The 27490-nt window shown below is 38.4% G+C and overlaps 1 protein-coding gene across 2 annotated transcripts; it reads right to left on the bottom strand.

Moving 5' to 3' along the window:
* Positions 1-21717, bottom strand: LOC146512788 (integrin alpha-M-like). 2 transcript variants are annotated; one of them, XM_085170792.1, is made up of 30 exons: positions 21623-21717; positions 17593-17695; positions 17303-17406; positions 16800-16870; positions 16152-16266; positions 14794-14921; positions 14520-14665; positions 14094-14244; positions 12827-12977; positions 12522-12595; positions 12263-12383; positions 11985-12124; positions 11712-11858; positions 11407-11619; positions 11179-11312; positions 9714-9856; positions 9454-9605; positions 9241-9366; positions 7980-8053; positions 2130-2271; positions 1942-2040; positions 1769-1848; positions 1598-1684; positions 1429-1498; positions 1239-1334; positions 1049-1129; positions 819-929; positions 542-655; positions 352-462; positions 1-165 (listed from the first exon to the last, which is right to left on the bottom strand). In XM_085170792.1, the coding sequence occupies exons 1-30, from the start codon at positions 21657-21659 to the stop codon at positions 67-69; spliced, it is 3420 nt and encodes a 1139-aa protein (XP_085026918.1). In that variant the 5' UTR covers positions 21660-21717; the 3' UTR covers positions 1-66. The 2 variants fall into 2 exon arrangements, with proteins under 2 accessions (XP_085026918.1, XP_085026919.1); XM_085170793.1 differs by lacking the exon at positions 21623-21717 and adding an exon at positions 18671-18762.
* Positions 21718-27490: the final 5773 nt, after the last annotated feature.

The following is a 27490-nucleotide window of genomic DNA, read 5'->3' as shown; positions in this document are numbered from 1 at the left end:
TTTCCTTACTTGTTTAATGTTTGTTTTAACTTTACAGTAAATGTACAACAACAAATATGAGCTTTGTTATTCTGTTTGGGATTCATTTCCATCAGTCCCCGGTTCCTGATCGGTCTCTGCGTTTTCATTCATCATCTGTGAATATTTACTCTTGAAAAACCCAGCCTAGGAGTGCAAGGGGAAAAAATTAAAGTGCAGAGATCATGCATTAGACTTACATTCAAAATTAAAGCAAATAACTACATGAGTAAATATAAACTCTTGAACTTTGTTAAAAAAAATTAGACATATTCTCTAAAAATCTTTCACAGCTGTGTGGTGAGTTGAAAAATTGTAAGAAGAGTCTTTCACCTTATACAGACCAGCAGTGAGTAAAGCCAGAAAAGCCAACCCTCCCAGGGATCCTCCTATAATCTCTTTGGTGAAATTTGTCTGAGGATATACTTCTACCTCGACTATAATCTGAGAGATAAGGTAACAGAATGTGGATGATATTCAAGCGCTTGTCTAACTCAAACAAGAGAAAGTAATGCTAAATCACCTTGCGAACAGGAGGATTGTTGTTAGACACTGTTGAAAAGTAGATGTATTGGCTTTGGTCATAATCCACAGTGGCTGTACTGGTCAAGAGGAATTTGGCAGATTGAAGTCCAATCTTAGAAAACATGAAATGAGTTAAGCCTAAATTAGGTATTGTTTGATTTAACTGTAAAATGGTTATATCTGAAGATTTAACCAAGGTATTCATACATACTCCGGACAAGTTCTAAAAACAAATATTAATGAAACAATTAAAAAAAAAACTATTCTTTAATTACCTGCTCTATCCATCCTGAACTGAGATTGCCAGAGATTTCGTATGTCCTACTCTGCAGTCTTCCCATGAATGTGTTGCACTTGAACACTCTGCACATGGCTACAGAGCAGTCCTGTGGGTGATTTAAAGAAGACTGAATGAAACAAATCTGTGATTCAGTACAATGTTATGTTTTGAATCTGTACCATGGTTCAGTTTTAACAGGTAGGTAGCAAAAATACGGATACTTACCACCACTTTATCCTTTTGTATCTGTGGAACAAAATCTTTGACACTTGGTTCTTCATCATTTTCTGTCTGACAGTCTACAATCTGAAATACATTTAAAATAATGTCAGGGTGATTGGTCCTATTTTTACTTCATTCACCCATCACGCAGCTAAATCTGACCCATTTTTAGATCTTCTGACACATATATTACCTGTAGGCTGCTCAATACCCAAATCTCTTTTTCACCAAGCTTCACTGGAACCTTGATCACCACAGTGAAATTAAACGCTCTGATATCATTTGTAACCTAAAACACGGGGAGTAAAGAAAAAGCAGTCAAACACTATTATGGTTAGGTCTAATTCACACAGTCATATTTATTATATTTTATTACATTTTACCTTGATTAATTGTTGGACTGGTATCTGCAAATTATTCATCCCAAAAGTGAAATTGCTGTAACTGAAGGAGCTAAACAGATATATTTTAAACATTAAATACCTACTGTGTAAAACAATTTTTGTTACTTTAAAAAATTATATATTTTATAAAGAACAGAACAACACATACTTTTCAAATGTCATGAAAATGCTGTATTTCACATCAATCCATTTCTTTTTGTAGATTTCACTTGTTGTAGCGTTCTCCTGATTTCCACTGAAAGAAAGAAGTGAAATGATTTGTACTGTGTCTGTGGGGTTATTGCTTAAATGAGAAGGACCTCTACTAAATGAACAGTACCTGGTGGCATTAGCAGTGATAAAGATCTTCCTCTCTAGTTGAGTGTTTGTTTCGATACCATATGAGACAATGAAGAAAGCCTTGATTGAATTGAAGAAGAGAGATCAGGGTGATTGCTCATTTTGTTAAACTGTGTAGAAGTGAACAGACAAAATCATACCACAATAACAAACCTTAGTTTTGCTCTTGAAAATTGGCTTGTCAATAGTACAGTCTGTCCTTCCACGGGATAAACCATCTTCACTGTCCAAGGAATTGCACTCAATTCTTCCCTTTATTAGAAAATAAAATGACTGCCGGATGCATTGGGCGAGCAGCAAATCAATGATTAACTGACACAGACTCAATCCTGACGCATTACCTGCTGAATGGTCAACTTCCTGTAGGAGAGTCCAGCTGGGTATGTGAGAATAACACGGCTGTTGTAGGAGTTTTCCCCTCTGTTCTCCACTGAGACTGTGACATTCAAAAGCTCATCAATGCCCACTTTAACCTCTAAGGATCTGACAGAGGACAAGAATAAAGGAAGAAGAAAACAAGACTGCACTGTGATGCTGAACTTGTAGGAGGCTAAATATAGTATAGCTCTGTGTTGAATACTAACATATTAATATTTAAATCCAAATCCAATTTATTTATATAGCACATTTAAAAACAAAAGGTTTGCCCAACGTGCTGTACAAAAACACAGTGCAAAACACAAGATAAAACCACTGACACTTACATAAAACATAATAAAACACATAAACTATCAATGTCAACACAACACATACAAATATCAACTCACGCCAGTCTGAACGCTATCGAAAAAAGGTGTGTTTTCAAAAGCGCTTTAAAAACAGGAAACCAAGATGCCTGTCTAATATTTAAAGGCAGCGTATTCCAAAGTTTTGGGGCCATAATTGAAAAGGCTGGCTCTCCTCTGCATTTGAGCTTTGATTTTGGGACAACCAACAGCAGCTGGTCAGCTGATCTGAGGGCCCGTGAAAGAATATAAGGCTGAAGTAACTCGGAAAGGTATGGGGGAGCAAGACCATTAAGGCATTTATAAACCAGTGTTAGGACTTTGAAATGAATTATCTGATGAACAGGAAGCCAGTGAAGAGAAGACAGGATAGGTGTTACATGATCATGCCTGTGGGTACCAGTTAAGAGGTGGGCAGCAGCATTTTGAACGAGCTGAAGACGAGCGAGAGACTCTTGGCTGACTCCAACATAAAGTGCATTGCAATAGTCAAGCCATGTTGAAATAAAGGCATGTATTACCTTCTCCATGTCACGTCTTGACAAAACTGGCTTCAGCTTTGCTATTTGCCTCAGCTGGAAAAAGCTTTTTTGCAATACCGAATTAATATGTTTGTTCAATTTAAAATCTGAGTCCATAATGACTCCCAAGTTTGTCACATGCTGCTTGATATAAGACCCTAGCCAACCATAATTTACAAGCGGGTTGCATGAAATATTATTCGGTCTAAATACAATCACCTCCGTTTTACTCTCATTGAAACTCAAAAAGTTCAGAGCCATCCAAGCTTTGACATCTTCAAGGCAGTTTAAAAGGATTTGGATGGAGCCTGGGTCATTTGGTGCTAAAGGCAAATAAATTTGGCAGTCGTCTGCGTAACAGTGAAAGGATATTTCATGTTTTCTATAAATAGACCCCAAAGGGAGCAGGTATAATGAGAAAAGAAGAGGGCCAAGGATTGAGCCCTGGGGCACCCCACAAGATAGGGGTGAAATTTTCAACTTTAACACTTTTCAACTTTTAATGGGGCCATAATGTTTAGGGTCTCAGTACAGGTTTCTTGGAACTGCAAAAGTAGCTCATCCAGACTAAGTCCTAAACTAATTTCAGGGTCAATAAAAGCATTTTTTTTTTCTATAAAAGTTGAGGAGAAGAGCGCAGCAGTGGAAGAATTAAAGATTCGGCAGCGCCTGGGTGGAGCGCGAGCTTTAAACTCATGCACAAGAGAAATGTCAAATAAAACAGGTTTGTGATCAGAAAACACAGAATCCCCAATTTCCAAATTATAAACAGATAAACCACACGATAACACCAGGTCAAGAGTGTGCCCCTGCTGGTGTGTAGGGCCTTGTACAGACTGTACAAAGTTAAAAGACTGAATAAGATTTAAAAACTCCTGAGCAAGCAGACCATCAGAGCAACAGACATGAATATTAAAATCACCAACTATTAAAATCTGATCATATTTAGGCACAATGTCAGCCAAGAAACATGAAAAGTCATTTAAAAAGTCTTTGTTAAACTTCGGTGGTCGGTAGATTACAGCACACACAACCGGTTGAAGACGTCCCAGTTCAAACATCAACAGTTCAAAACTGGAGGGGGGAACCGGTACATGGAGTTGCTTGCAATTAAAGTTATTTTTAAAAAGTGTCAATATTCCTCCTCCTCTACCCGATATCCTTGGAGCATTGAAAAATGAGCAGTCAGAGGGCAATAGTTCAGAAATGAAGCTAGACTCACCAATTTTCATCCATGTCTCAGTCACAAAAAGGAGATCCAAACCATTTGAAGAAAATAAATAGTTTATGACAAACGTTTTACTTGCTATGGACCGAGCATTTATTAAAGCCATCGTCGTTGGAACTGGAGTATGGGAAGAAGTTGTCTGTGAAGCCCAAGTTATTGACCGCAAAGTTTATTCCACGACGCCCAAGACGTGAAAAACATTGGCGAGCAGGCTCACGTCCACCCGAGCCTACGACAGGAACCAGACAAGGGGCAACATGATCCAGGAGACGCCTTGGGATGTGATGGAACAGACTATAATCCACTGGAGCAGCCGCTAGAGAAAAAGCAAGGCAGGCTTTAAGCTTCACTAGCCGACCAGCACGTTTACCGCGGCGTCTGCGACGATGCGTCAGAGCAGGAGGAAGTGCTCCGCGTAGTAGGTAAGCAGGAACATCAGCCAGGGATGGTGGATACCCTGTTGTTTGTCCTTGCTGATTAGTCAGAAAATATTGAAGATCAAAAAGTTTTTGGCATTACCATATACCAGTCGCGAGTTGATTTGGGTGGCACAAATTGTAAAAAAAAAAAAAACCAAAAACAAAATTGACAGAGACAGATGGCAAGCCGCACACACCGGCGCCATCATGCATCAATATTGGCAGTGAGGAAGCTCCCTATATCATTTTAATTTGCTGTCATTTGCTGGTGATCATAAAACACAAAAAATAACTGATGATGCATTATGAAAAAAGGTATTACCGTTAGGGCTGGGTATCATCACTGATTTCTAGAATCGATTCGATTCAGATTCACAAGGTCCCGAATCGATTTGATCCACGATTCGATTCAATTCAATTTGAGGATGGGAAATTTTGCCTCAGACAGTCAGAAATATTGTAATTCAAATCAGAACATTTACATATTTTTGTATCTGTAATAAGAAAGCTGAGACTCGCAAGACTTTATCAAAGGTGTGAGCATCACAGCAGATGCCTTTGTGTCAAAGTAGCTGAAGATAAAACACAGAAAAACATGAAGGTGATTTTCCTGGCCTGGGATTTTATACAAATATTCTGCAGTACATCAAAAATGAAAGAAAACCATTAATCAACATATGAACATTACCTCTGAAGTTACAGCGGTTTTATTAGAGACACTGCTGAGTGTTTTGCATTTTGCATAATTGTAAAAGTTTAAATTTGTTCAGTAGCCTGTTGAACGGCAGAAATTAGGTTTTCTTCTCGGAAGTAACTAAAAGGGAAAAAAAACAGCGGCCGACAGCGCTGTAAACAACGGTAGACAGCTTTCAGCCCCGACCCTGCCCGTGCAGTCAGGTGAGAAAAGCGACATCTCACTGCTTCTGATCCGTCAGCGGGTCCACGCTTTGTGTTTGCGTCTTTGCGCAGAATACATGTACCTGCTCTCATTTACTGTTTAGCTGTTTGGTGGTTGTCGAAATTTTGTGAGGTTTAACCTGAGATTCTGGCGTGTCGGGCAAAATAAATTTATATTAAAAAATCGATTCAGGATTTTAATGAATCGATATCACGTTATCAAAGCCAGAATCGATTTTAAATCAATAAATCGATTATCAAAACCCACCCCTAATTACCATCCATTGATTTTCGGACTCTTATCCAGGTTTGGATCATGGAGGCCTCTGTCTAGGCAGAAATGCCCTGAGTTCTTTCTCTCAGCCAGCTCCTTTAGCTCATCCAGTGGGACATCAAAGCATTCCCAGGTCAAATAAGCGCTCTCTAGTAATCTCTAGTAATCAGAATGGATGTCTCTAGGTGTCTTAGTCAGATGCTGACCCACCTCAACTGGTTCTTTTCAGTGGAGAGGAGTAGCAGCTCTACTCTGATATCCTCTCAAATGACTCTGCAGAAGTCATTCTCTTTTAGAGAAAGCTAATTTCTGCCGTATCCTTTTGGGCAATTCCCAGACCTCACAGCCATAGGTGATGGGTGGGAAATAGATTTTTTGCTACAACAGACCAGTACAGCATCCACATCACTGCAGTTGCCATGTCAATCCGCCTGTCAATATCCCTCTCCACTCTCCCATTACTTGCCCCTAACACAAAGTGAGCACACCCCCACTGTTTCAGCTGAGGCCCATGGTCTCAGACTTCTGATGTTGATTCTCATTTCATCTGCTTCACACTCAACTGCAAACCACCATAGTGTACACTGGAGGTCATCACCTGATGAGGTCATAAAAGTTGTGAACAGAATTGGTAGCAAAGGACAGTCCTAGAAGAGCTCAATGCTCACCAGGAACCGGTCTGGCATACTACTCTTATGGTTGTACAGGGACTGAATGGCCTGTAGCAGTAGCAGCCAAACCAAACCCCCATAAGATTCCCCAAGGGATGCGCATCAATGCCTTCTCCAATAGTTCTCCAAAGCATATGTAGACTGGTTGGACCCATTGGTCCCATTACACTTTCACACAACCTCACTTGGGTCAAGAGCTGGTCCGGTGTTCCATGATTATGAGAACAACAGCATTTTTTTTTTCCTGGATCCACAGTTCAACTAATAGATGAGCTCTACTTTTCACCTTCCAGGGGAGGCTGAAGAGTGTGGTCCCTTGGAGCATACCCTTCAGCATTAGTTGGTTAGTCCCCAGGAGAGGCATCTTCAACCACCCCATACAGGGACTTCAAGAAAGCTGACACACTGATACACTGACAGTCAGATGTGTTTTCAAACCCAATGGTGTAGGAAAGCAACCCTCTCATCTAGCTGGGAAAACCAAACCACGGTCATACAAGTATACCCAGCCTTGCTCGTTGCCTTTCACTGATTTCATGTTTCTTTAATAACTGTCAATAAACCAACTTCTCAATGATTTGAGCCATGTTTCTGCCTGTCATGGTTTGTGGGAGCATTGCGTTGGATGTTTCTGGATGGCTCTTCGGTTACACCCTTGGGCAGGGCCACCAGCATCGCACTTGAATTCCATCCACAGGCAATCACAGGATGACTACATCAACCAGTACGGCCTGCTGCTCCGTTCAGCCACTCTCAGTGGTCCTACCTGCCTGCCCTGCACGCTGGATAACAGTCTCTGTAACTTCATCCCTCTAGATTCTCTCACAAACGTTTTCCCCCTTCAAGCTCCGCGGTCTGGCTCTGACAGTAAGCACGCAGCATCATTATCCTGCTTTGCTCTCTCTCCTCTGCTTCCCTGCAGCTAAGTAATTGTTTCCTCTTCTGTTTCAGGTTTCCCAAGGTCCCAATCACAGCTTCTCTCCGCACTCACCTCCATATTTGCTCCTGTTTCCTCAGGCCTGAGTTTAACTTTCACTTTCAGAGTTTGCTATTGTTTTCTCACAAAAGAAATAAAATGTATATAGTTCGCTGCTAAATTTGTGTTGAGTCTGCTTCTGGGTCCAGTATTCATGACCCTGTCCAAGGTTTAGAGAACCTCAATGCCTTCTTGGGGATTGGTATAATTTTGAAATAAATATTCCCTGCCATTGTTGGGTTTGTTTCTTTAATCTTAATATGTCGTGGTAATCTCTCAATCACATACTACCACCATTGTGTGTGTGTGTGTGTTATCATTGTTGTCTCTTTTATAAAATTATGGAGACTGTCAAACCCAAAATATCTATGTGCTTCAAACTTGAAGTTTTAAGTGTGTTTCGAGTGTACAACTTATGAAACCTAGCAAGTGACTAAAAACACAAGCAAAGCTAAACAAAGTTTTGTAATTCTGCCTCACCTGGTGAAGTTGAAATCCACTTTCAGGTTATCAACACATTTGTTGTCAGTTCCACAGTTGATCTCAAACCCTAACTGTGGAAGAGAGTTTGATGTCAAAAACATTTATATTACACATTATTCACAGAATAAATGTAAACGTTTTACAGATGCATCTAGCAAACAATTTGTGTGTTCTACCCAAAGGCCGGGTGCAACATAAAGTAAAAAGTAGCCTTGTATTTTTCAGTAATGCAATAATGTGATGTGCTACAGTAGTGAATTTAATTACACTTCAGTTACAATTATATTGTTACTAGTGTTGCAAAGTTTCCTTTAGTTATCTGCTGGTTGGTTGGACAGAAAGGGAAAAATCTCAAAGAAAATTGGTTTTCTTCCTGCGCACTTGTGCTAAATTTAGCTCATTTCAGTTTGTGTGCGGGAGGAGGGAAATAGTTGAGTGATCTACAGTAGAAATATGGACATTACTTTTATTTTTTATTGCACATGAGGAGAAGACTGCAATGGTAAAATGCAAACTGCATCCAGGACAGAAACAGCAGCTGTTTGCTCAGCTAACACGAATTGGATTATTGGAAGCATCTTCGCAGACAGCATGCTAGCAAAAAAACTAGCCAAGAGAGGAGCCCAGCCCAGCTGCCAGAGCCCAGTCAGGTAAGAAAGGAAGTGATTAGCAGTCGAGCTCGAAGCCTCCATTTCTATCCATTAATGTTTATAAAGGAGAATCACTGTGGCAACCATTTCAAAATCTCTTGTGTTTATATGTAAACACTAAAGGAGAGATCATATGTGTTTTCTCATTGGGATAGGGATTGCATTGGCGTGTCAGACTGTAGCCTAAGATTTATATTATTTACTTATAATTATGAGACAATGCATTTTGGGTCATTTCATGGAGTAACAAGAAAATAATGTAATGATCAGTGTAATAAACTTAGTAATTTTGTAGCATATTGGATTACTTTTAAGAAAAATAACGATTAATTTCTAATATGCAACTTTTTTTGAGTGATGACCCCAAATATGTAGCTGTGCCTGCTGTTGGTACTGGGAATAAAATTCCTAATAATATTCTGGAAAGCAGCTTGCATTTATTGCAGTGGGATTCCAATGCAGTGATGTTGATGCATGTACTTCAATTGAAATCTCTCCAGAAGGTATTCTTCAAGTGCATGCCAATAAAAAACACAATTGAGGAAAATAATTTTATAAAGACTGCCCTCAGATATCTGGTTAATAAAGTACCTATAAAGGTTACTTACAGGATGAATGGTTGCTGTTTGAGCCTGCTGGGCAAGGCTTGGTCTGAGATTTGTGTTTGAGGGCAGACCATCAAAATTGAATTTGAGCTCATTGGAAAGTGAATTGAGAGCATCTTCTGGACACGCCTGCAAGAAGAGATGAGTGCTGAGTTTAGATTCAGTGTTGGATGACTCTTAAAAACAAAATTTCTGATGTTTATTATTTGGTTTTACCTCAACAAGGAACTTCACAGTTGAGCAATTTTTTCTTATTAAGTCCACAGTAAGTGATCCTGACTGCTCTCGTTTCCCACCAAAATATGCCCGGTTGCTTGGAGGTTTGCGAGTGGCATCCAGTGTTAAAGTGTAATTAATCCTTGCTTGAGCTGGAATAAATCAGTGTTTGATTTCAGTGCTGCAATTTACATACATTTAGAAAACATTAAATTGCTGGGCAGTGGCTTTGTAGTTCAGAAAAACCCAGAATGATGAACCTGTGTTGACTGTAGACACTCTGCTCATGGTAAAGCAAATTTCAGCTGTGTTCTCCAGTGGTTTTGAGCAGTCTACATTCTGAGTAGGGATTTGGATTGGGCTGAATGACACCTCAGCTTCAACCATTACTATGGGTCTTGATCTAGAAAGTAGGAAAACACATGTGAACAAGATTTGACTTTTTGTTCTGACCTGAATTAGTAACAAGACTTCACTCTAATCTTTCCTTTGTCCTAACATTTCATATGAACAACTACAGCTCAAACATTTTGAGACACCTAATAGTCCTGAAATCTTTTAAATGATAGATGATGATTTATGGAATAATGAATTATAAATCATGAATGCTTTTTAATGGAATATTTATGTAGGTGTACATCAACATAGACCTATTTCCCATCACCATCACTCTTGTGTGCCAGTGGTGTAACTTCATAGTATTAATGGGTGGAGTAAATGATACCTATTTGATCATGTCAGCAGTGCTGAAACACATGGTATTGTATGAAAACATTTTTGATATTGCATGCATTTCCATTTCTGTATGAACAAAGTTACAGTTTCACACATTTATTGCTTTTTTTAAATCAGCAGAGCATTTTTCATCATGTGGTAAAATAATTTGAAAAAAATGTCTAATCCTTTTTACTCCATAAACTTTTTGCCATGATCCTGTGTTTATGTATTTGGACATTTTGATTCTATCTTATTTAATATTCTACAGTTCAGTTTACGTTCCTGGTTTTGGCTGTTTTAGTTTTGTTTCTGCTTTGTGTAATATTTGTATTTTGTGGTCTTAGTTTTGTGGTCTAGTCTTTAGGTACCTCTTACCATGTTTGTTTATCTTTTGTCCCTGTGTTTTATGTTCCCTCCTGTTACCCTGGTCTGTTGTGTCCCCTTGCTAGATTACTCCCAATCCTAATTTCAAGTTCATGCATCTTAGTCTGTTTCTCAGTGTTGTTACTTCCCCTTTTATTTTGACAGTCTCTTGTCCTGTATACTTCTCATGTGCTGGTAGTGTGTAACTAGTTTCAGCTGTTCTTCCATCTGTTGCGCATCCTCTCATAATCCCATGTATTTAAGTCCTCAGTCTCCCTTCGATCTTTGTCATGTCATCTCCGTCTGCTGTGTGTGCTCTTTTCTTTTCTTTTGTTCCATGTTCACTCCTAGTCGTTAATTCCAAGTTTCTTAGTCCTAGCTTCCAGTTTATCTTTTGTTTGTTTCTAATGCTTCTGGACAACAGTTTTACCCTCAATCTGTATTTCTTAAAAAAATCATAAATCCCTTATAATGAATGACTCATTCATTTATAATAAATTTATTGATATATAACCAATGTGCAGTTCTTATTATGGTGACCTTTCAAATTTGCCTAAGATTTGTTAAGATTGCAAATTAACAACAATGGTGGAATTACCACAAATAACTATAATGCATGACTGGACTATCTGGACTGTGACTTACCTCAGTAAAACAACTTTACCCTTTGAACCCACCGCTAAGTCAGGCAGTTCATCACCGCTCTGGTCAAAAGACGACTGACTGATTGACAGGCCAAAGAACTTCAGTCCTGACTGGACCTCAGAGCCAGTAATTCTCTGTGTACATGAAAACATTTTAATTAGTTAAGCTGCAGATTGTATATTGATAAATACGTTTAGTCATCTTTGTGAATTCCTCGATGTTGTGTACCTGTGAGTAAGTAGGACTGATTCTTCCTCCTCCTTCACTATGGAATATGTAGATGCTGCCTTCACCATTATTCTCGAAAGGTGCTCCAACTGACAAATCCATGAATCCATCTGAGTTTAGATCAGGCAGTACAGCAAGAGAAGAGCCAAACCTTCCTTTGACAGCTGCACGTCCTCTTAGTACTAATGGATCATCAAAATTACACTCCACAAACTAAAAGCAGGAGAGTGAATATTATATGATCATTAGGGAAGTTGACAAATAAACTAATTCATTTAATTGAAGTGGATAAAACTTTTATTTACCAAAACAGTTAGTCTGCAAACATAAACTCTTCCCTCTCTATCAGGCTCCGTGTACATTGGGGCTGATATAAAGATTAGATCAGTGATGTCATCATTATTTATGTCCATGGCACACACCTCTGCCCCGAAATATTCACCAGTCTGATACTGTGTAAGAAACACATTATTGATGGAAATAATCACATAAAGCCAAATTAAAACAATTTGTATTTAAGAAAGTATTTACTACCAGTTTATAATCCCATTCAGTTTTGTCTTCTTGTAAATACATACCTGTGATGCCAAGGGCTCAATCTTTTGATTTTCAAAGCTTTCTCTGTTAACAGCGACCACAGCTCCTCTGTGTTTATATCTTGGAGCACCAACAATTGTCAGGGAACCACTCTGGGTTTTAGCAGTTGCCATGGAGTAACCTAGAATTTAGGTAGGCAAAAAGAGAAGATAGATGTAAAATCTTATATACGTATTTGTGTGAAAGAATTACAGCAGAGCTGTGTATATACATGATTACATGTGTATGAGTTAGATTGTTAAAGCTGTAATATTCTTACCAAGATAACTGTCAGGCTCCAAAGACACATCCTCATATGTTTTCAGCTTCTCCCCTCCAGTTGTGTATTGCACGTAGCCTCCCTTCCACTGGTTTGCACCAACAATAGACATTTGAATTCCCTACAATGTAGACAGAAAATACATTTTATATACAATTTATTTTACCTTTAAAATCTGGACTCTTGTTTTTATAAAAAGTGTGTGAATCTCTCTTTCTATGACTAGACTGTCTGGTGAGTTTCAGGTAGTTTTAATTACCTCGGGCACATAAACTGCACTGAATCCCTCTTGAGACATTTCCATTTTCAGAGAGACTCCACCGGTTTGAGATCCTGTAAAAATATAAAATATATAAAGGTTTATTGATAGACACAATACAGCACATTACACCAGTAATTTACTGTAATGATATCTGTTTATTATAAAGGTGCCTCAATAGTTATTTTTCATTTCACTAATACTTCGTAAAATCGACCTTTAGCCTCAAGCAATGATACAATAATGCAATGTAACATTTACAGAAATTTTATCAAAGCTTGCTAAATGTTAAATATATGATTTACCTTCAATGGAAAAAATTTTGTCCTGCAAACTCTGCCGGATTATTTCAAGTGCGTTGAAGTTCTGCACTTGAAACACATGATTGTCTGAGGGAGACGATGCAATGGTGCGTAGTTCTTTTTTTGCTTCAGGCTGAATAAATGCATTCCCCACCTAGGGTTGTTTAAAACATGTGTTTACATTTTCATGCAAAATTATTTACTGATTTTATTAAAACTTTAATACAGTTTAATACAAAGATTAATACAGTCCATGTTTCCATTATTAATTTAGCTTTTTATTTATTGAAATTTGAGCATGGTACTGTAATTAGATACCACTCCTGAATATTCAATGAATAGCTGTAAATGCTGGGAGTGTAAATGCAGCTCCTCGTCCAGTTCAATTCAATTTAATTTTATTTATACAGCGCCAAATCATAACAGCCATCGCCTCAAGGCGCTTTATATTGTAAGGAAGACCCTACAATGATACATACAGAGAAAAAACCAACAACCATATGACCCCCGATGAGCAAGCACTTTGAGAAGGAAAAACTCCCTTTTAACAGGAAGAAACCTCCAGCAGAACCAGGATCAGGAAGGGACGGCTATCTGCCATGCAGATGCAGAGATGTCTATTAACACATAGTGAGTGAGAAAGGTGACTGAAAAAGAAATAATCAATGCATCATGGGAATCCCCAGCAGCCTACATCTATTGCAGCATAACTAAGGGAAGATTCAGGGTCACCTGATCCAGCCCTAACTATATGCTTTAGCAAAAAGGAAAGTTTTAAGCCTAATCTTGAAAGTAGGGATAGTGTCTGTCTCTCGAATCCAAACTGGAAGCTGGTTCCACAGAAGAGGGGCCTGAAAACTGAAGGCTCTCCCTCCCATTCTAGTTCTCCCAATCTAGGAAGAACAAGTAGGCCTGCAGTGCGAGAGCAAAGTTCTCCAATGGGGTGATATGGTACTATAAGGTCATTAAGATAAGATGGGGCCTGATTATTTAAGACCTTGTTTGTGAGGAGCAGGATTTTGAATTCAATCCTGGATTTTACAGTAAGCCAGTGAAGAAACCCAATAGAGGACAAATTAACATTAACAATAGTGTAAAATCAGTGTAATGGTATGGCCCAGATTTCCATGGTTTCTGGAGGTGTGTAGGTGGCTCATTACTTTGCTCCATATACTGTAGGATCATGTGACTGTAGTCTAATAAATAACCAAAACACATTATTAGTATAAATTTTAAACATTATGCAGGTTTAAATAATGGAAGTACTTACCCCAATCGCAAATCGAACAATGTTTTGATTCCCTGCCAGCTGTGCTGCATTTCCCAGGTCATACCGGTCATTAGATTGTCCATCAGTAATTACTATCAAGACTTTCTTCACATCTGGTCTGGAACCTCTTTGTGGTGTGAAAACATTGTTTCTGTCAAATTAAAAATAAACAAATCTAATTTCAACATAAAACATGTTTTTACAGTGCACGTTTTGATCATAGAGTAAATTGCATGAATGATTATTATTTTGGCATGCATCCATCTGTTTTGTATTATTGCTCATGGACATTTTAGTATTTTTGCAATTTTTGCATCAGTCAATACAGTTTTTAGTATGGTCAGTCTCAAAAAGAAATTATCTGCACAGGAAGTCTGCCCAGATGATTTAACTGTAGTGCTTCAGTAATATCATTGCAACCCTTACACAACATGTCTGATGGCTCTAGCTGTATGAGTTGATCCCCCCAGCTGTGTGATTCCATTGATGTCAGTCTTTAGTGATCCAGATGAGGAAAATTTCTTGAAATAAAAATGAACCCGAGGTAACGAGGAAAACTGGGAAACAGAAAACTGAAGAAAGGGAGAAACAATGTTCAAAAAATATAAAATAGCCCTGTTTTATGGAGATAAATGAAAAGCAGGTGAAACTATTTGTGTCTGTAATACGATATGACTGACAGGTAAGTACAGTGTCTTACCTGTGCATCAACTGACAGAAATGACTGGATTAGATCTTCCACAAACTTCGTCATTGTTTGAAAATCAGAGATAGATACGCTGCCTGAACCATCCAACAGAAAAGCAATGTCTACTTGTGTCGGGCACACTATCAAAGAGATGAATTGAAATTGATTATTTTAGGTGAATTTTAACATTTTAACAAATCGACTATGAATACCCACATATTTAGACAATTAGTCTTTTAAAAGAAGAAATTAAGATTAAGAGATTAAATTTGGTTAAATGAGTCTTAAAAATGCTTATAGAAGCCTAATTTTGTTATTAAGCTAATTTAGTTATTTGTAGCCTTGATTTTGGCATTCAGTTCTAATTACTTTAATTTTCTTCCTTTTTTTGCAAACATCTGTACAGACAGCATGTTAACACAACGCTTTGAATCAACCCAGAATGGTGTTAAAGATGAGTGTATACAGCATTGTTTTCAAACTTACAACACTAAAAGAAAGACCCTCTGTACTGTATGTTCTTGTTAGGGTTGGAATTTGTGTTAGTGTGAGCGACAGTAGCCTCATGTTTACGTTGTTCTTATGTAACAGGAATACACCGTAATGTAACACACAGCAACACAAATTATTTTCTCCAGGAAAACCATAATACATTACTTATTTGCATACGGAGCTTTAAAGAAGTCGTAAGTAGCTTTAGAGGGAAGTAAACTTCTCGGTCTCCTTCTGATTTCTTTCCCCTTTGTGTGTCTGTAGTCTTCTTGCATTTTGTCATGCATTGCATAACCCAAACAACCAGGCCAGGCCAACCATGTTTTTCAAATAACACTTTCATTTTACATGCAGATATGGTTATTTCATTCTGAATAATTAAAGAGACCTTCTCAAAAAAATTCTGATCATTAGAATTAAATACGTTTTTATGCTGTAGATTTAATCTTGGCTAGCTCAAATTTTACCAGCATTTGTTTCAGTGTTGATGGATTCAGGGCAAATCAGTCCAGAAAAGCTCTTTGGATAAAACTACAATACAATTAATCCAAACAGACAATCTGAAATAAGGCTTAGAGGGGAAAACTGTAAACAAAAAAGAAAATAATCAACAAATCATACAACTTATACTTATATTAATCCATGAGTAATCACATCTCACAAACGTAATTTTCTATTTACTGTTTCTGATTAACCCTTAATTGCTGGAATATATAAGGGAAGTCTTGAGACAGTTTCAGTTGATTTGAGATTATACAAGCACAAATATAAATGATTGTAAGACTATGTTCAAGTAAAAATGCAAGAGATTTTTATTAAGGAGGCACCAGGACTCTAATTATTAAGGGCACGTTTTCACAAACTCCATTTATTGTTACCGTCTGGAGAAGAAGGTACAGGTGGTCCAAATCTATTGGATCGGTCCATGTGAAAGCACACACCGTTGTACATGGTGATACTTTTGCAGTCCCTTGGAATGGTTGGACCACACACCTGAGAGGAGACAAAGTCAAGTTCCCATAAAGTCCCATAAACATCGGTTATAAAATCAAACAAAACTGAAAAAAAAAATCTCCCACGATCCAGCAGAATATGTAGATTTTAAAAAATAACTTCAGTCTATTTAAAGCCATTCAAATGTGTCCCTGAATGCTATTACCAAAGTATATGGGGTGTGTAAAAACTTTCAGCGCATACATGTTTTTAAATAACATTTTTCCTCAAACCTTTTTAAGTTTTCGGGCTTATAAACACATTTAGTTTTTAATGCAGCTTAAATATGTAAAACTTGAATTAAAAAGAAACACATATTCAAATTAAAGAGACAAAATTTTGCATTGACTTCTACTTCATTGAATATGCTGAAGTTATTGTAAACCCTGATTCTGTGAAGGACAGATGGGAGGCAAACTGGTTTTTCATGGGATGACCTTCATGCAACAATAACAAGACATATAAGGACAGAGGATGTTGATCCTCAGTGCTTTTAACAAAGTTCTCATAGTGTCTGCAGTTCAGTAACTCACCACAGTGTTTTGGTTCGTGCGATCACTTTTCATTGTCAGACCAAGAGACATGTTGACTGCAAAATCTGGTGCTGTATTGAAAGTGTATTGAAAATTTAAATACTAATAAAAGGCAATTGAAAGGAAGAAAACAAGACTTAAATCGATGACTGCAAAGAACCATGACTGAAACACTTCCCCATTTGATATGACAAGTGTTAGACCTCGAAACTTCTCTCCACTGTAAACCAGGATGTAAAGCAGGCAGCTTTAATACCAATGCAAATAGGATTCAGTTTCACTATTGCTTCATTTTAAAGTTTTAAATAATTACAAAAGAAACATTTTAACAATAACATTATTAATAACATTGACTTCTTTGCTTATTTTACTTCATCAAGTCTCAATGTTACTTACTAAGATATTTACTTATTGTGATTTGAGTTAAACAAGTTTCTGTGCTAGCGAATTTCTTTGATGTCAACATGGTTACTGTCAGAGTTTCATCACATTTGGTTACCTACCTTCAATTTGGATATTTTGGCAGTTTGGGGAAGACATGGTGCAGCTATATACTTTCCCTCTTCCATTTTGTGAATACTGTTCAAGGGGAGCACTGACGAGCAAACTGAGGAAATAAATTCAGACAGTGATGAAGTCTAGAGTGCAAACTGTGGTTAAATAAACCCCATATGTTTCCTGTTAAGAAGTATTATATCCTTGTTTGCCTATTACTGTGGGCCTTAACAGAAATGATTGTTAAACCTGCAGTTATAGATCGACATCCAACATAACAATGTATGTTGTAACTTACTCTGATTGTCTTTGAACCACCTGGTACCCAAAACCAGCAGCAGAGTTATTCAGGGCCTTCCAAGCCACGGGATCAATATTGAAACAAAGTGCAGCATTTAACACTGAGGATTAAAGAAGAATGAAGAACAGCAGTAATTTTATTTAAAGTCTCTGTAAAAGATGATAACGTGGTTATATTATCTCTAATTCTAATCACATATGAGGAACTCCATACAGTCTTTGTGTTACTTTCCACCTCTTGAATCCAGTCACAGCTTTCCTTAGTTAACACTAGAGAGCACCAAAGTCAGATACTAGATTTGAACATACTGGCAGGTAATTATTCACTTAAAAAACATACTTAAGATTTTATTATGGAATTAGTTTTGTGTCTTTGATTCTTATGTCTTACTCCATCTGTCAAAAATAAAATATTGACACTTAAAACTTTCGAGAAAAAATGTTGTTGCTATGCTACAGTATGAAAAACTATTAATATACTGTATACATTTGCTTATTTTGCAGTACTAAAGATTGAATTGTGTAGAAAATTTTACTGGCGTGCATATTCCTCTTTCCTCTTGAACTGTCTGTCAGATTCATCAATACGTGCCACACCCATTCTATGATCCATGCTATGACTACTGTCCAGTAAAAATCTTGTATTGTTGCGATCCTACAGCTGCCCGGTTGTTTATTTTTGCCACACAAATAAAGCCTTCCTTTTATGGACATGCTAAGAGCAGTCAATACATCACATAGTGCTAACGCTTTTTTGTTTCCTGCTTCATGTCACAGTATTCAACAATGACAGTGTCATGATTTCAAAGTTTTGTGAAACCTATTTCAAACCTATACGAAATACATTTCGTAACAGTGGTACGCCCTCAAGTTCTGCTTTTCCTTATTGTCACAAGTCTTGATATTTTCAACATCAGTTAAAGAAAAAATGTACTTCTTCACTTGTTTGCGTTTTTCATTATGTGCATTTATATATTTCAGGTGTATTTTTATCTGAATATATACTATTGTTCAATTAAAAAATAAAATAAAACAAGCATTAAAAAATTAAAACAAAGAATTTAAAAAATAACCACCTGTAGCAAAGGTGAGTGCAGGGTCATGAATACGTTGGATGGATGAAGTATGTATGACGTCACCGTGGTGCAAAAAGTCCTGTTTTTTGTAGCCCTGCACAAGGTAGTCAGGCAAATATGATAAATTTATTATCTATGTATCTTAAATCCAGTTTCACCATTTTTTTAATGGTTTATAATCAAGCATTTAGTTTGTTTCAGTAAAACTATTTATTAAAGACTTTTTCAATCAGTGAATTTCAACAACAAAAAAATGATGCTATTTACAGCTAGAAGCTAACTGAGCTAATAGCACATTTAATTTGTGTTAGCAGAGGCTAAAATATAAATACAGTAATGACCATCACTAAAGTATTTCTGGATATTATTTCACTAAATGATTTATAGTCCATGTTAGTTTTGGCTACTACAGTTTTTCTTATTAAGAATGTTGCTGTGTTGTATGTATTTCCTTTCTAACCTTCCTTTCATATCAAAAATCCTTGAAAGAGTAGTTGTCAAACAGCTAACAGATCATCTGCAGAGGAATGGCTTATTTGAAGAGTTTCAGTCAGGTTTCAGAGCTCATCACAGCACAAAAACCGCTTTAGTGAAGGTTACAGATGATCTTCTTATAGCCTCTGACAGTGGACTCACCTCTCAAAACTAGTTCATGCATTTATTACTTCTAGGCTGGACTACTGTAATTCATTATTATCAGGAAGTCCCTGAAAAGCCTTCAGTTAATCCAAAATGCTGCAGCAAGAGTACTGACAGGGACTAGAAAGAGAGAGCATATTTCTCCTGTTTTGGCTTCCCTTCATTGGCTTCCTGTTAAATCCAGAATTGAATTCAAAATCCTGCTCCTCACATACAAGGTCTTAAATAATCAGGCCCCATCTTATCTTAATGACATTATGGTACCATATCACTCTATTAGAGCACTTCGCTCTCGCTCTGCAGGCCTACTTGTTGTTCCTAGAGTATTTAAAAGTAGAATGGGAGGGAGAGCCTTCAGTTTTTAGGCCCCTCTTCTGTGGAACCAGCTTCCAGTTTGGATTCGGGAGACAGACACTATCTCTACTTTGAAGATTAGGCTTAAAACTTTCCTCTTTGGTAAAGCATATAGTTAGGGCTGGACCAGGTGACCCTGTATCCTCCCTTAGTTATGCTGCGATAGACGTAGGCTGCCAGGGAATTCCCATGATGCACTGAGTTTTTCCTTTCCAGTCACCTTTCTCACTAACTATGTGTTAATAGACATCTCTGCATCTGCAGATAGCCGTCCCATATTTGCACACATTTATTATTACTAGACATGGACCGATCCGATATTATGTATCCGTATCGGTCCGATACTGACCTAAATTACTGGATCGGATATCGGAGAGAAATAAAAAATGTGATCCGATCTGAAGTATCACAAAATCACCTCACAAAACGTGCTACTTGGCATAACCCAGCTCGGCGCATTGGAGCAGTATGTGTCACGTGATAGAGCGGCTGTTGTCTGCCAGACCTGTCCATTTCATCTTGGCGAAAACTATCCCAGAGAAGTAAAGCAAGTGTGTAAGTTCATCCCTGAATGTTTGCCTAGTATTTCCACGTTAAGCTTAACAACTGATATATTGAGCCACAGCTGGACTGACCATCGGAGTTCCATATTGAGGTGAAAAGGAAGCAATTTGTCCCGTATTGTCAGGTAGAATTAAAAAACAGACACAAAGTTATTCTGTCTTTGCTGCACAGTTGCATCTACTTCTCTCATTCACTCCCCCTCCCTCTCCTGTTATTACTTCAAACGTGAAACTGATCAATGATCAGCTGATCAGCTTTTCTGCCGCAAGTCCCGTCTCTCTTGTTTGTTTATCGCCCACCAGCAGCACGTTTAAGTGTGATCAGCTGTTCTTAAGAGTTTATTTAATAATACTTTCTAGTATCAGCTGATGTTTGCTGGAGCCACAGCTGTAAAAGCTGCTGGTCATGATATCGGTTTGGATATGTGGTGAGAGGGAAACATGAAGATGAAACCAGGAGATGTCCTTACTGAATCATCAGAGCTGAGCAGGTGATCGAGAAACAGGTTTACCTTTTAGGTGAAATGAATGAGTTGAAGGGAAGTTATGAACTGTTTCTGAGAGACAAATAACACCAGGATCCTTTTCTACATAGCTGACGGCTGGTAACTGTGCAGGGGCGGGTCTAGCAAAGTTTTGTCGGGGGCCAGGTTGGGCATTAACAGGGAAAGGGGGGCACAAAGAAATATTTTTCTTTGTTATGTCATTTAAAAACTTTGAATAAATAATTGTCTGAATCTTACAACAAAAGTGGTCATCTGATTAAATGTATAGAAATCCATTACTGTATATAGTAACTAATAAGTCTAATATACACCCTAGTAAGCTATAGTTCTTTTTCCTTTGGGAAGGTACCATCTGTGCAGTCTGCAATTCTGCTGAAGAAAGATGTTGAATCTATTTAATTATTGTAGAAAAATAATTGATTTCTGTGCATTTGTTTTACACTTGCATTAAATTAAAGTTTACATCAATTAAGAGCGGGGGGGTTCCCTAATATTTTTGCTGGGAGTTGGCAACCCTATTAGTTAGGTGGGTAAGTACTCTTTAAAATACCAGAATAGGGAGGATGGTGTAGGTTTAAATTTATTAGATTGATCAGTGTTGCTGAACTTCAAAATGTTTTGGGTGGAGTATATTTTTTGCATACAGGTATAACAGAATAGCTTCAGTCTCTTGTTTTTCAAAACTTGAGTGTGAACTTATACAAAATGCAGCAAGATATTTATAAAAAATGGTTTTATTGATTACAAACTACGCTATATTGGATTCCTATCGGTATCAGCAGATATCCAAATTTATGATATCGGAATCGGTATCGAACATTAAAAAGTGGTATCGTGCCATCTCTAATTATTACAGAGTGAAAAATCAGAAGGCACAAAAATTGTCTTACCTGATGAGAACAGTGTAGCACGAATTATCCAATCCATTGTGTTAGTCCCATGAAAAATAATTCAAGCGTTTGTTTGGGGTTTTTTGTTTTTTATTTATGAGTTGAGTGTTCTGCTGAAAGTATCACAACAGTTGTTGAAACCAAATGCAGAAATCATAGGGTGTGATAACAAAGGTAAGGCAACCATTTAAAGCAATTCTTTGGCAGGAGGAGTCACAATGATGACAGCACTGTCAGTAGTAAGATAAGATAAGATAAGATAAGATCAGAAGAACTCCCGAGGGAAATTCTTTTGTCATACACATGTTCAATGCAGCAAGAGAGACAGAGGAACAGAGTAATAAGATATACAATATGCACAATAGAATACAAGTATACAATAATATACTGTAGAATAGTGCAAAATATAATACTTTGCACTATAATATGCAAAATATATTATTTTGCACTATTCTACTATATAGTAGACATTTATATATAATATAAATGTCTACTATATATAATGTAGTAGACAAAGGTGGCAAAAGTACCGACGTTCCTTGCTTAAATAGAAGTACAGATACTAGTTAAAAATAGTCCAGACTTAAATAAAAGTGAAAAAGTACTGGCTCTGAAATGCACTCAAAGTAGAAAAGTAAAAGTAGCTCCTTGAAGAACATTTCTACCACCTCTTTTTATTGAAATATTGCTAACCGAACCTTCTACTGCATTAATGTGATAGAACAGAAACTTTATTTGAGTCTAAATTTTAATTCTAATAAAGGAATTATATTTCACAATAATTTCAGTTGAGAGGGTCAGTAGATTTTTTCAGTGTCCCAGCTGTGATCAGGCTCTGACCTGAATTCAACAAGAACTCAACAAGATGTCAGCAGATGTTTTATGAGTTGTCCTGGTTGGTTTTCATCCTCTACACTAACACCGTTTATGCTGTCTTTATATTATACACTATCGGCCCAAGTCTTGCCTTAATCATGTGTTGTGCATCTTGTAGCATGGGGTAATGAGAAGCGATTAACACCTCACGACCAGCTCCCGATCATCAACCGTATGGTCGCAAGAAAATCAAACCTGTTTGAAATCCTGTTGCCCCTCGTGAGGATATCAACGCAACCTCTCAGACTGCGCACACACAAACACAGAATGGAAGTGAAACAGACGGAGTAGCACGGCAGTGCAGCGTGTGATGTGGACACAAGCGATGGAGGCACAACTTGTAGAACATTGGCAAGTTCATCCGAGCCTTTTCGATGTGGCCTCACAAAATTATCACGGCCGCAACAACCGTGAAAAGAGATGGACATTGCTGCTCAATTGCAGCTGCCTGGTCAATGTTTTTCAAAGTTGATGGTGGTGGTGTTTGTGTCTGTGTGAGTGGAAGACAGAGAAGGAGAGCAAGAGACAGATTTTGTGTTATAAACTTCATATTATCACTTCATGTTATAGACGCAGTGTGAGCACTCAGGTCACATCAGAGCATTGGGCTGTATAGTGTGAGACCCTGCATCATGACCAACAAACTTCTAACCCCTGCAATTCAATCGTACAGTTTGAGCAAGAGCTGACTAACGCAACTGAAAAAATCGAACAGTGTATGCCCAGCTTAACTCTGACCTTTCATTTGTTCCTGTTTAGGCTCAAATCGGTTTGATGTGTCAAGGCTTACAGTGACGTGAAATAATAACTCTCCTCAAATGTATCAAACCTAAAGTAACGAGCCTGTTTTGATGTAAGGAGTAGAAAGTACAGATATTTGTTTAAAAACGCTGGGGGTGAAAGTCAAAAGTTGTCAGAAAAATAAATACTCAAGTAGAAATACCTGTAAATTCTACTTAAGTACAGAAATGAATTGTCTGTATTTCTTTATTTCCTACCTCTAGTAGTAGATAATATGCTGCATGTTTTAAAAGGTGATTAATTTAATACTGTCTAGATTTCAAAAATTTCTAAATACTCAAGAATTTGGAAAATTGTAATTTCATTCTTTAGGATGATATTCCAGGCTCTGATGCTTTAAGAATAAAGATATATAATACAAGACTTGTCACTGGATCTGTGTTTTGTAATACAAGTTGAGAAAGAGCACAGAGGTTAGAGGGGCCACTACCCTCTTACACATCGAGACCTTTCTTGCTTCTTTTTTCTAGTCTTGTAAGATGTATCAGTCTAACCTGGCTGCTAAGACTTGTGATGGCCAGGTCAAATATTTTTAGCATATTATTTCTCAATGTAAGATTGCAATTGCTGAACCACACCTTTCTTTGAGTACAGCTAGTTTGATATTCTAGCAAACATTTTTTTTTAAATACATGTGCATAAAATGTTTTGATATTAGGTTAAAATGTTACATTTAAGCAAAAAGCAGCACAATCTCATTTTTGACATTTATTTTGTTACTGACACAGATGGTGTGGATATTTAAAGCTGTGCTCATTTTTCCTTAAACCCAGCTGCTATGTAATATCTCCACCTGGAAACCCACTCCAGACTTTAGAGCTATTAGAGGGCATTTGAACAATAATAAGTTTGTTTATCAACTGAAAATATTGGCAAATTTACTTTTACGAAACTGTAATTTTAAGAGCAAAACCTTTAATCAATGAGGTTGCCGGCCTGTTTCCTGCCACATATTATCTATCTGTTTTTATAAAACAGTACTGTGGTGGTAATGTGCAAATCAATATTAACACTTGGTAAACAGATTGGTTATTTAATTTCTTCATCGACATCTTAAACCTGTCTTGGCAGAACTTATTATTATATAAATCATAGGGCAGTTAGAGGGTGATCTGTTAGCAGATCACCCTCTAACTGCCTCTGCCTACGATTGAAGCATCACAATTATTTGCCCGTTTAGTACATCTACCCTATAGCATATAACATTTAATATATCTAATTTTCTTATATTTCCCCTGTGCTGTCTACTTCTTCTTGGAGCTCCTCACCTGACTCCAAACCCAAATCCTTGAAAGAGCAGCTTCCTCGTAGCCATTTTATTGACAAACACTTGCAACACACATTACAGCAAAAGCACCTCCCTCCGTAAAACCACCCAATGGTATTATTTCTCAATGTAAGATTGCAATTGCTGAACCACACCTTTCTTTGAGTACAGCTAGTTTGATATTCTAGCAAACATTTTTTTTAAATACATGTGCATAAAATGTTTTGATATTAGGTTAAAATGTTACATTTAAGCCAAAAGAAGCACAATCTCATTTTTGACATTTATTTTGTTACTGACACAGATGGTGTGGATATTTAAAGCTGTGCTTGTTTTTCCTTAAACCCAGCAGCTACATAATATCTCCACGTGAAAACCCACTCCAGACTTTAGAGGGCATTTGAACAATAATAAGTTTGTTTATCAACTGAAAATATTGGCAAATTCGTTGAAGATGCATCAGTTTAACCTGGCTGCTAAGACTTGTGATGCCCAGGTCAAATGTGCAGGTCAAATATTTTTAGCATATTGTTTCTCAATGTAAGATTGCAATTGCTGAACCACACCTTTCTTTGAGTACAGCTAGTTTGATATTCTAGCAAACATTTCTTTTTTAAAAAATACATGTGCATGATATTTTTTGATATTAGGTTAAAATGTTACATTTAAGCAAAAAGTAGCACAATCTAATTTTTGGCATTTATTTTGTTACTGACACAGATGGTGTGGATATTTAAAGCTGTAAAGTCTTTTACTTCTATTGTCACGGTCCTGGGGTTTTCATTATATATTATTGTTTATTGGGTCCTGTTTTGCTTTTCTAGATTTCTTGTCCTTCTGGGTTGGGATTTCTAGCTCTTAGGTTTAGTTCTACCCTCATGTTCCTCCTGTTTCCTCTGTACTGTGTTAGTATTGTCTCTGAATCTTGCCTACTGTTTTTCCAGCAATAAAGCTGTGCTTTTCGAGTTTGTCCCCCGTGTCCCCGTGAGTTTGCGTTTGGGTCCAATCCCTGCCTGCCACACAGCCGAAACATGACAGTAGAACGCGACCATTACACGGACCCAGAAAACCGCTCCCAGCTGCGTGAGCATCAGGATGCTGCCTTTACCCAGCTGGAGGAGGAGCTCCGCTGGAGGCTGTGGTGCACTTCTGACTACGGGCGGATTTTCCGAGGAACTCGGCTGGCTTTTGGAGGTCCCCAAAGTTGCCAAAAGCCTCCACCTGTTGCCCCGCTCGCACCCAAGCCTCGGCCGCTTCAGGTGGGAGTGCTCAGTTTTTCTTCTGATGCTCATGCGCCAGCCTCTGCATTGCCGTCCTGCACGTCAGAGGCTCAGCTGTACACCCCGTCAGATTCCTCACCTCAGAGGAAGCGACGCTCACGCCACCGTCACTTTTCACCTGCTGAGCAACTCTCGGTGGTGAGTCATAATGACTGCCTTTCACACATTCCACCTGAAGCCATAACTGAGAAGAACAATAAACTCACCTCTGATCCATGGGGAACTTCCCTTATGGATGATGACAATGACTGGGAAAATTATTTTCATTCAGCTCCCACGAGGGGGGATTAATTAAGGACAAGTCAAACACTTCAAACCCTACTCTACTAAAACAAAGACTGTAAAGCGTGGTGGAAAAAGTGCAAAATTCATTTTTGATAAGTCTGTTTTTGCTGACCCGGTACATTTAAACCCTGAGCCTGCCCATTCTAAGACTGTTTTTTCTGAGCCCGCTCCTTTGCCTACTTGTGTTCCTGCTCCCAGGGAAGCTCGGGCCCAGCGTACCCCTGCACCCGTATCAGTTCCTCGGGTGTGGGAGGCTGGGGCCCAGTTGGTCCCTGCTCTGGTTTCCAGGCCGGCTGAGGCTCTGTCAGTTTCTGCACCCGTACCAGCGCCTCGGGTGAGAACGGCAGCTGCCCAGCCGTTGCCGGTGCCTGTCCCGGCTTCCAGGGTGAGGGGGGCTGTGAACCAGTCCACCCCTGCACCCATGCCGGTCCCCAGGGTGAGGTCAGCCAGGATACAGCCTGTCTCCGCACCCGTACCTACTCCTCGGGTGGGAGCGGCTAGTGTCCGGCAGGTGCCTGCACCCGTTCTTGTTTCTGCTGAAGGCTCAGGCAAGCCCGCCCAGCAGTCCTCCATGTGTTCCAGAGGCTCAGGAGAATTAAGTCCACAACCATCATCACCACCATCCCTACTGCATGCATTTCAGTCTATAGCTCAGTCATTGCCTGTATCCCAATTCAAGGTCTGCAGCCTTAAAGTACGCAGCCTTAACGGTCCACAAGGGCTGTTTGTTTCTACATGAGCTTTGATCATTCTCTGTAAGATTAAGGTCAGCTATTGAACGGCGTATATTTTAAAGTAAAGGCTTTAAAACCAAGTTAGTACAAACGTCACTATCGTCACATAACTTTGCCGACATGTTTCCAACAGTAATGTTTTAATGATCTTTGTTATTAAACATTTGCACATAAGTGACATAATATTCAGTACTTAATTAAAGTTTACTCTTCGGGCGCCCCTAATCCGCCGTTTTTTCTGGCACAATTATCCACACCCACCGCCGCGCTATGCATTCTGGGATATGTTGGGCCACGAAGTCTACACCGCCACATCCTTAAAATTCAGGGAAATGAAGGACGCATTTGAGGGCCGCATTTCGAGCAGCCTTCAAATTGGGACAGCCTTCGTCGCGTCGCTGTGACGTAATCGGCTTTAAAATGCGGCCTTTAAGGCTGCAGACCCTGAATTGAGATACAGCCATTAGCTCTGTTGGCAGCCCAGTCCATAGTTCAATTTCCTGTGTTACTGTTAGCTCACCCCTTGGCCCACTGTGCAGCTCAGCCATCTCCCCAGTGTTCAACTCAGTCATTTGTTCCACCACCTGCTCAGCCTTCTGTTCAGCCAATGGTCTCTGGCCCTACT

The sequence above is a fragment of the Neolamprologus multifasciatus genome, chromosome 8, assembly GCF_963576455.1.
Source record: "Neolamprologus multifasciatus chromosome 8, fNeoMul1.2, whole genome shotgun sequence".
Taxonomy (NCBI): Eukaryota; Metazoa; Chordata; class Actinopteri; order Cichliformes; family Cichlidae; genus Neolamprologus; species Neolamprologus multifasciatus.
This window is presented reverse-complemented; position numbering and strand designations above follow the sequence as displayed.

Coding starts and splice junctions, on each gene's coding strand:
- LOC146512788 (XM_085170792.1), bottom strand. CDS start 21,659: ATGGATTGGATAATTCGTGCTACACTGTTCTCATCAG. Junction 12,125..12,262: donor GGAGCCTGACAGTTATCTTG/GTAAGAATATTA, acceptor CCTAAATTCTAG/GTTACTCCATGGCAACTGCT. Junction 463..541: donor ACAATCCTCCTGTTCGCAAG/GTGATTTAGCAT, acceptor CTTATCTCTCAG/ATTATAGTCGAGGTAGAAGT.